The following is a 10,750-nucleotide window of genomic DNA, read 5'->3' as shown; positions in this document are numbered from 1 at the left end:
CCATTCTCAAGAGTGATTCTCGGCAGCAACAAGGAGAAGACAAAAACCAAAAAAGGAAATCTTCTTTCTATGAAAATTGTCTCATATTGTGCTTGTCCAAATGGGGAAAAAAATTAAATGCACCCTTTTCTCTCACTTCCAACCTCAATTTCGGTTTTCTTTCTTCTCAACCACCATCCAAAGCTTTTTTCTCTTCACATTACCAAGAATGAACCCCAAGAAACCAAAGTTTAAGTTGCAAATGAACACAAGAACAATAAACCTCAAACTTATACTCATCAACCCAACTTTAACACTACCATTTCTTCAAGTTTCTTTGCAAAAACGAAAATAATATCTTAGCCATTCAACTCAAGCAATGTCCAACCCCAATAACATCATGAAAATCTGGTTCCAAACTATTTTCAAACATCAAAACCGAAATATGGAAGAAAAGAGTCAAACCCACAACACCTTAAGCTCTCTTTAACCCAAAACTCACATAGAACCTCATTTTCATCAACCAACCAACCAAAATGCAAAGAAAAACGTGAGGAATAGCAGTAAAGGAGTGGAAAAATGAAAATATAAAGTCACTCAAACCCAACAATCACCATTGAAATGCAAAGAAAAGCTTAAAAGCTCAAGCTTCAAACATAAAAAACAAGCAAATGGAAGAAGGAATGAAAGAATTTTCACCACCAATGAGTTAAGAAAGCCAAGATTAAAGCAAGAGAAGAATAAAATCTGCAAATTTGTTCATTCAAATAGCCAAAACCGAAAACCCCATGGCAAGCTCCAAGAGAGAGTCTTCATACATGAAAACCTAGAAGAAATGAAGCAAAAACCGTGAGCTATGGAAGTGTTTTTGTGTGGCTCGGTTTTCCCACCCCATATGACCAAGAGTTTTAATTTTGGTGGGGTCCACACACTACAAGTCAGCCCTAAAGGGATGCCACATGGCCCCCACAATTGAATTTTACAAAAATGCCCCTAAAGGGGTCCAAAACACCTAATTCTAATTAAGGGCTTATAGAAAACGAAATTACAACTTAATTAAAATGGAAGTGACTAAATGTTGAGTCTTGAATGATCACGCCACCATCCCTAATGCTCCAAATGATGTTTCCCAAAATTTCCCTGCAACCAAAATACACTTAATCAGCTCAGAAAACCCAAATTAACACAATTACGAATTTCCGACCAAATTAAGCAAAATTCGGAAAACGGGTAAATAACAGACAATTAAACACAATTCCCTGGTTTATTTAAGTGCAATAAACTAAATATAGTTCATGAAATAACCACTCATCAAAGACCAACGACATTTGTAGAGGGATCATGAAGAAATTCGAGCTAATGCTAGTATGATTGAGACTTGTGTGATCGATGTCAGCTTGAGTTGTTATGTGACATGGATTCCCTGATGGACTTAATGATTTTTTTTTTGTTATTGAGCTTTGGAGATCATGTTACAGTCAAACTTTAAGAGGGTGAGGTGTGAGTAATAAAATATGTATATTTAAGTAGTATATTTGTTACAATTAATCAAATTTTACAATAAAGAAACATGTTTTTAAAGGATTGGAGAGAATTTAAGGTATCCCATGGTCACAGGTAAAATAAGCTAGGGGCATCATGTTCACAAATTAAGCCTATAATTGTTGATTTTGAATTGTTGTCATTAAGTAACATTGGTCGTGAAGTTGTGGATGAAGGCCCGATTTCAACATTTATGGATAATTGGTATCAAGATACAAACACATTCCACATTCTAGTAAGCGAGATGACATTAACTTTAGATTATGTGTTGGTGTTGCTGCATATCCCTATTACGGGGGCAATGATGTTCATATGGTGTTGGATTTTGGTAGTGCGTTAAGGTTATTGGTAGAGTTGCTCGAGGTAGATATTAGTGATGTGATTGTAGAGATTAGACGTGTTTGTAATGTTAGATTGAGTTGGCTTTGAGAAGTATGTGAAGAGTTGTGGGACTGTGCATAATTAAAGTGCAACATCAATTAGCATGTCATGCTTGCACATTTTCGCAATCTACAGATATGTGGTCACTACTCAAGGGAGCTACGATAATTACTTGTATGCATGATTAGTTAAGAGACATCTGCTTTGTCTAGACGAAGTAGTTAGGTAGTCACGCAACATTGTTATAGGTAAATAGTATATATTATTTATATAAGTTGTTGTTATTTGATTATGTGTGTACAATATTAATGTAAACATTTTATTTGGAATAGGCAAGGACATACAAGCACTTTCCATGCATGGAATGAAGGATGTCAATCTCACATACGATGAAGTTCAATCGTGAGCAGTAATATATGTCATTGGATGATATATATTTCCACTTTTAGTGTTGTTCGCGTGCAATTAAACGCCCTGATGCTCATTAGGGTGTTATGCTGTCTTTTAAGCAAAGACAACCTATATTTAATGGTTGTGTAATTATTGTCCATCAAGAATACAATGTTAAAAGCATTTGCTAAATTCAATGAATCAGGGTGCATTAAAAAACTATCAGTCACAACTCATGAAAACTCATTACACCTACTTCATTGAATATGATTATCTTTCTTCAACAAAAATATTAATTTTCAGTTCTGCATCCTTTTTGTGAACTCTTATATGAATATCAACCATTGTATAATTTTTTTTTTCCGTTGTGACATTATCCTCATTGTTCTCTTTTGATGTGAGTAATATATTAGCCAACTTCACTATACTTTTGGTTATGTCAATAACCATGAACTGCCCATTCAGTTTCAATTTGCTTGCATAGAGGTGATCAACTAATGTATTAGACAATTCATGATTATGGCTGTCACGTGATACCTTCAAAATCCAACCTTCTCCCTTGCGATTTGGTTCACCCTATAATTTAAATCGACAATCACATTTTCTTATCCTAATTACAATGACATATGTATTTTTTTGTACATATCTTATGTTTCACAACATAAAAACAAGTAATTCTTCCTTTTCCAGTATCCATTTGTCATGCTGAACCTAAAAATTACTATTAAAAAAACCAAAAGGTAACCATAAACACCCATTCAAATAAACCACCTTGGATCCCAACTATCTAACACAAATACATTACAACATCAATATATTTGATGTGATTACTTTTTTGAACACACAAATTAAATTAAACTAACCTCATAAGTTATAAATGACAACACAATCCCCTTCCATCAATTCATCTCCATTTTCTCCATACTTCATTATATTGGACTTTTCCATCACAAAAAACTGATTTACCCCATTCAATATATTACTCTAATAGTTCATTTATTTAAAGTTACTTTAAAACAACACAATAAATTTCACTTACACACTCAAATAACAAAATAACTTTATTGATTGCATAATATGTAATGTGCATATTACAATGAATTGCACAATCCAGAATGCAAGTACTATTACAAAATATACGATTTGTATTGTGAACATACATTCTAAATGATATTCCAAATTTCTTGTACGAATTATATAATTCATAGTTTGAGTTTATATTTCAGATTATATAATCGATAATAATTTTTTACCTTCTAGATTATGTAATTTGGAATGCACAAAATTGATATTTATTACTTTTGAATTGCATACTAGATTATAACACAATATTAGTCATATTGTGGACTTGTGTGCACTAAACACCTCCTTCCACACAATCTATAACTATAATATAAACACAAATGAAATCATACATAACCACGAGCTCAAAGAATAACCTCCTTCCACACGCGTCGACCACCATCATACATCCCAATTGCCTACAACCACCACCCACAGTCACTAACCTCAAAGAAACACAATGGTTCACATGAGAAACACCATCGCTTTAAGTTTTCCTTGTTGGCATTTGTTGTTGGTAGGTGTATTTGTGAAAAAAGAATCTCAATGGTACAAAAAGTTTTCGAATTAGAAATACATTATGGATTTTCAAATTTATAATGTATCTAACTTTAGGTAACATCATATTTTGTTGTCCATAACATAATTTGAGACTCCACAACATTCTAAATTATAAAATTCAAACAATACTTTTACATATCTTATTCTTATTGTACAATTTGAAATATTCTCGAACTTATAAAATCATGTTTTGAACCATAGAATTTCAGATAATCCTTTTATCTTGTGTGTAAACATAATCCAAATATGATATAAATATGGATTTTTATTTTTTGACTTAGTAGGCATAAACTTTGTGGAGGTGGGCGACAGCTGTGACAAACATGCTGTTAGGTTATTTTCATATTTTAAAAATCAAGGATAGTCAGGTCATTTTCGTCAGGCTATGGGATGCAGAAGAAAATATGGGGGTGAAGAAAGAAATAGGCTGCGGGGGATATAGAACTAGCCCAAAAGTTTGGTGTCTTGCATCGATCCATTTCCTACACACGTGTGACTTGCTGCACAGCTGATCTATGCCCCTCTCCCGGGCACAAGATCTATGACCACACTGCACTTCCTTTCCCGTATGGTGAAACTTCATAACAACAGATTACAGTGACGAGAGTCTTCACTCCATCGACGCACATCCGAGATGGCTTTCATGGCGGTCTTGGAGTCCGACCTTCGCGCTCTCTCTGCCGAAGCACGCCGTCGTTATCCTGCTGTTAAAGACGGCGCAGAACACGCCATCCTCAAGGTTACTCTTCGCTGCTTATGTTTTCGTTCCGCATTAGTGATTTTGAATTGCATCTGGTTTGAGCTCTTTGTGACCTCCGAAACTCTGCTGCATTGCAATTCGATTTTGCAAATAGGAAGGTTGTGCTGCGGTGTTTCGTTGTTTTAGGAACTGATTTTGAAGGAAGAAAATGTGACTGTATGAATTTCAATTTTGAACTTCCATTTATCGGCTAGTAGATCATCACAACTATTGAAATGGATTGAATTGTTGGATTTAGTTTGAAGTAACCTCAACGCTTGGCGCTTGGTTACTCGGAAAACGAAGAGCGTTTTTTTTTTTTTTTTAAATTTTGAATGATGCTAGAATGAATATTTAAGGATCTTTTGCTGTGGAAAGTTCTTTGACAATGTTCTGAATGACTCTGTTAGATGCAGAAGTGTTATTATACTGTTAATAGGCAATTTCAGAGGGGGACTTATACGGGCGTTTTGTTCATTTTATCTTAAGGATAAAAAAAATGGCAATTATAAAGTCTTTACATGTCTTATTATTCACTTGCAGCTTCGAACGTTGTCAAGTCCGAGTGAAATTGCACATAATGAGGACATATTACGCATATTTTTGATGGCTTGTGAGGTCAGAACAGTCAAGCTTAGCATTATTGGGCTTTCGTGTCTGCAGAAGCTGATATCCCATGATGCTGTTTCCCCATCCGCCCTTAGGGAGATTCTATCTACCCTGAAGGACGTAAGTTTATTTTGATAACCAGTTGAATTATGACCATATAATGGTTTAAAAACATTTAGCTAGTCCTTACTTTTGACTCTACTCTTTGGAAATATTGATTGTCAAAATGTCTTTTTTGCGTGGTCTTGCTATGTTTAGATATAGCGACTTTCAAATCTTGTTATTTATTTAATTTTTATGTTTAGGTTTAATTTTGTAGATTTATGTCAGAGCTTTACATTATGTTTTAGTTTCATTCTAGTGCAAAGGCTAAGTCATGCTTCAATAACCTGCCTATGATAACCCTGTCCTGTGCAGCATGCTGAAATGGCAGATGAGGGTGTTCAGCTCAAGACCCTTCAAACAACATCAATAATATTTCAATCACGATTGCACCCTGAAAGTGAGGTAAGTTTCAACTACATGAACTACTATAGATGATTCTGTTTGCCGTATACAAACTGTATTATAACTAGACCCTGAAATTGAATGGTAAGCTGACTGTACTCTGTTAAATATAATTATAATGTATTGATTTTATTCAACAAAAGATGTAATTGACCTAAATGAGGTTTATATAACGTGACATGGACTGTAGATACAGTTAATACATTCACATTGGATGATTTCCTAGTTGGAGGTTTGAACCTTCTCCAATTTTTTAACCATTAAGAACATATTGGGATTTTGGAGTTAAAGCTGCTTGGCTATGAGTCTCAGCAGAAATATAGAATAAGTTATAAGTCAATACAGCAGAAACATTGCCTCAATCTGCTAGGTTAGATATGCTATATGGATCAATGAATGTTGTAGAGCAAGATAAATGCTTAAAATACATTAAATAAATAAAATGGAAGGAAAATGGTGTATTCATCCTACACTGTTGTGCCTTTTCTTGATGTATATATAGGAGTTACAAAAGAAGGCAAGGCACTTACCTTACACCCTAACCCTAAAGTTGGGTACATACAAAAGAAATAGAAATAAAATAACATTATGTTTTAGCACTCCCACTCAAACTACAACATATATGTCATATGCAACAAACATGGAACAAATAAACTAAATCATAGGTCCTCTTAGAGATCTAGTTAGAATGTCTCTAAGTTGCTCATTAAAATTGGCAAACCCCATAATAAAATCCTTGGCAACAACTTTTTTCTAACAAAATGACAATCGATCTCTCTATGTTTAGTTCTCTTATGAAACACCGGATTGGATGCAATTTTCTCATTTTCACAAAATTTGAACTCTTGAAGGAGGTGTTTAGTGCACACAAGTCCACATGTGGCTAGGGTCATCAATCTATATTCAACTTCTGTACTAGATCGGTGAACAACATTTTGTTTCCTACTTTTCCATGATATAAGCTTCTCTCCAAGGAACACACAATATCTTGTGGTAGATCTTTTGTTAACGGAGCAATTGACTGAAGCACTAACTTATCTACCTTGCTCTATTTCAATAAAAACTCTACACAATATGACTAAATTTATCAAACCAAGTTTCGGATGATTAATTCAGGTCATACAAAGAGATTGATATATTTTACAAACTAAACCAGACTCTCCCTGTGCAACAAATCTAAGAGATTGCTCCATGTAAATCTCCTCCCCTAGATCACCATGAAGAAAGACATTTTTAATGTCAAGCCCTTGAAGAGGCCAATGGTGAATGACATCCATAGCAAGAAAAAGATGAAAATTGTTGATCTTAGCCACATGAGATAAAAGTATTACAGTAGTTGAAGCCATAAGTCTAAGTGTATCCCTTAGCTAGTAGACAAACTTTGAGACTATCTAATTCACCAATATGACCAATCTCAATTGCATAGACCCATCTACAACCCATAAGCTTCTTTCAAGGAGGAAAGGGGACAAGCTCCCTAGTACTATTGGGTCAAGTGCATGTATTTTGCCAATCATGGTTTGTCAAAAGCCTTGTGAACATTGTTAGAATAATAATGGTGGACAAGGACGAAACAAAAGAGGAATAAGAAGGAGACAAATGATGATAATTTACAATATTATAAACATGAGTTCAATTACGAGTATATCAAATTCTTTTTCTAAGGGCAATAGGCAAAGCATGATTAGAGTTAGGAGAAGGCAAGGAGGATGCAAGATCCATGGTATTGGAATCTGGCAGTGAAGGATATGAGTCATGAGGATCTTTAGCTAAGGATGAAAGATTTATTTGTGCCCAATGTTGCAATGTAAGAAGGACCTATTGAACAAATGAAGAATGTTCCGTTGAGGACAAGAAAAATTTTGTGTCCTCCAATATATATAATAACTTTTGGTTGAGGGAGACATTTATACTCATTGTGAAGGTGGGAATATCCTAAAAAGGCACATTTAATAGCCTTTGTAGAATGTTTGTGAAGACTTGGAGGGACATGGTGAACAAAACTAGTACACCCAACTACATGTGGAGAGAGATGATATGAAGGGTCATTTGGAAAAAAATTAGAGGAACTTTATTTTCAATAGAGGAAGAAGACGTCTTATTGATTAGGAAACAAACAGTGGGGACAACATTCTCCCAATGAACATTAGTATTTAACATTAGAGAGCATGCAATTTCAATAAGATGTCTATTCTTCCTCTCTATTATACTTTTTTGTTGTGGAGTGTGAGAACATGCTCACTAATATAAAATTCTTGGGGAAGATAAAAAATAAATGAAACCCAACAAAAGAATATTCCTTAGCATGATCACTTCTGAGAATTTTAATTATCTTCCCAAATTGGTTCTTAATTTTATTGAAGAAAGACATAAATATGGATATAAGTTCAGATTTGTCTTTCATTTAATATAGTTGAGTAGGGAATTCATCAATGAAGGTTACAAAATAATAAAAATCAAAAGAAGTGACATACTTGGTCTCCAAAACATCATAATGAATATTAGAAATTTAGGAAAGGAAGATCTAACATGTTTTCTTAACGAATAAGATTTACAATCTATAGCTTGAATTTTGTTTGTGTTGGAAGTCCCACATCGACTAGAGATGAGGCCATTTAAGTGTATATAAGTGGGTGCAAACCTCACCCTACAAGCCGGTTTTGTGGGGTTGAGTTAGGCTTAAAGTCTACTTCTAACAGTTAGAGATATTATATTTAGTTTATATCGTGTTTATTTTAATTAGGGAAATATAGTTCTTATATGTTTATTAGGGAAACATTGTTCTTATTTTATTTTATTTTATTCTTACATATTCATTTGTATTTGGGTTTAGCCCATATTTCTTCTATTATAAATAGAGAACCCTATGTGTGTATTTAACACAAGGGATTAATTTCAATATATAATTTTCACTATATTTAACATGGTATCAAAGCAGGTTTTCTGATCCTTTTCTACTTTGTCTTTGTTGTCGCCGGTGGGCCACCGGCGGCTCCCCCTGAAAGTTTCTTTTTCAATCTGTGCCTTTATACTTCAATGGGCAATCTCTGGTTTCTGTCTTGCATCTGTCCAGTGTTGCTGTCCGCCACTGCCCGTTGCCGCTCGACCACCGTCTCCGGCAACCGCCTCGACCACCGTCTCCGGCCACCGTCTCCGACCACTGTCTCCGGCCACAGTCTCCGGTCGTCGTCTTCGCCACTTGTGCCACCGATGCACCAACACCTAGTCCTACCTCTACTGCTTCCGCTATCTTCTTCTCTATTATGAAAGGTCTTCAAGGACAGTTAGAGGTTAACACCAAGAAATTTCAACACTAAAATTATGGGTTGAAACAATTTCACCAACCCTTTGTCAAATCTGTTAGATTTGTTTTTTGGGTGCTTTGATGAATAAGAGCTCATTATGATCTTCCACTTTCACGATCTGTCATCGGCGCGCCGTCATTTCCGCCGTTCGTCGTGAGGGGGAGTATGTTTCCAGCCAGGTTTTAGGCTTTCAGACTCCACTAGTCAATGATGACAGTCCTTGCAATTTTATCGCTTCTAGCCACTATAGGCCCCATCATGATGGCAGTCCCTGTCTACAGGCCCCATCAGTCAGTGATGGCAGTCCCTGTATACAGGCCCCATCAATCAGTGATGGCAGTCCCTGTAGTTTTGTCGCTTTTAGCCACTACAGGCCCCATCAGTCAGTGATGGCAGTCCCTGTAGTTTTGATGCAAGCCCCATCCTTACTTGATGGCAATCTAGTCCCTGGAGTTTGTCATTGTTCTCCTTTGTCAAAGTCATCCCACTTGAAGTTTCATGGTGCTATTTGAAATTTCGCAGTTGTCCACTACTGTCCATAAATTACTGTTAGTTGTTCGTCGACAAGTGATTGTGCATCTGTTTGTCGCACACTCTTGAAGAAAGATCATATATTTCAAATTGAGTTTATTTATTCCAAGCTTGGTCCATACAATCTGTATGCTCCAGCTTGAGGGGGAGTGTTAGAGATATTATATTTAGTTTATATTGTGTTTATGTTAATTAGGGAAATATAGTCCCTATATGTTTATTAGGGAAACATTGTTCTTATTTTATTTTATTTTATTCTTACATATTCATTTGTATTTGGGCTTAGCCCATATTTCTTCTATTATAAATAGAGAACCCTATGTGTGTATTTAACACAAGAGATTAATTCCAATATATAATTTTCACTATATTTAACAAATTTGTTTGAGACTAGCAACCATCGTCTTCCATCTTGATAAACTTGGGTGGCTCAAATGATCATGCAAACATTTTGGGACCGGAGTTTCAAAATAGGATATTGAGCTACTTAGGATCAAATAGTAAAGACCCCGTTATTCATGTCCTTTTGAAATCAGATGGCCCATGCCATGTTTCTGCATAAAAAAGGAATTAGAAGTAAAGGTCACAAAACAATTTAAAGAACAAGTGAATTGATTTAGAGATATTTAAATTATTACAAGACAATTTAAATTTAGGGAAGGGGATTATGAAACTTGGCCAACTTCTTGAGATGCTACTTTGGATCCATTGGCAACAATGACACAGTGAGGATTTTTTTTGGTAAAAAATTGGAGGAAAAAGGAAGAAATGTTTTATGGACTATGACCTTCCATAGCTTGAGTAATGCATGTAGTTGATACACTTGACATAAAGAGGATTGAACTTGACTGCCATAAAACAACACATAGCTGGAATTCAATCTTTTTTCACTAAGATCTATTTGCATTAGGAATAGAGTCGACTTCCATTTCTAAATGGTCATGATATCCTTGACCATAGAACCTGTTGGGAAGTCCCACATCACTTGCCTCAAGTTTTGGAGTGACTTATATGTCTATTGGACAACTTCACTCAATGCCAACATTGTATCAAAGCCTGTAGCTCATCTTGGTAATCGCCTGGTTTTTGCAAGCTTGTTTAGTTTAGAAGACATTTTTAGAGGGTTAATGTTGGGAAGTCCCAC

The 10,750-nt window shown here is 35.3% G+C and overlaps 1 protein-coding gene across 2 annotated transcripts in view; it reads left to right on the top strand.

The window, feature by feature from the left end:
• The first annotated feature begins 4,371 nt into the window (after window positions 1–4,371).
• LOC106771869 (protein MON2 homolog) overlaps window positions 4,372–10,750 on the top strand; it is a 43,107-nt gene continuing 36,728 nt past the window's right edge. Inside the window, exons 1-3 of one of the 2 annotated variants that reach the window (XM_014657875.2) lie at window positions 4,372–4,654; window positions 5,198–5,383; window positions 5,681–5,770. In XM_014657875.2, coding sequence (XP_014513361.1) covers window positions 4,550–4,654; window positions 5,198–5,383; window positions 5,681–5,770 — 381 coding nt within the window. In that variant the 5' untranslated portion in view covers window positions 4,372–4,549. The remainder of the gene's footprint in view (window positions 4,655–5,197; window positions 5,384–5,680; window positions 5,771–10,750) is intronic. The other variant, XM_014657876.2, reaches the window with a different exon arrangement.

Source organism: Vigna radiata, chromosome 8 (genome assembly GCF_000741045.1).
Source record: "Vigna radiata var. radiata cultivar VC1973A chromosome 8, Vradiata_ver6, whole genome shotgun sequence".
Classification (NCBI taxonomy): domain Eukaryota; kingdom Viridiplantae; phylum Streptophyta; class Magnoliopsida; order Fabales; family Fabaceae; genus Vigna; species Vigna radiata.
This window is presented reverse-complemented; position numbering and strand designations above follow the sequence as displayed.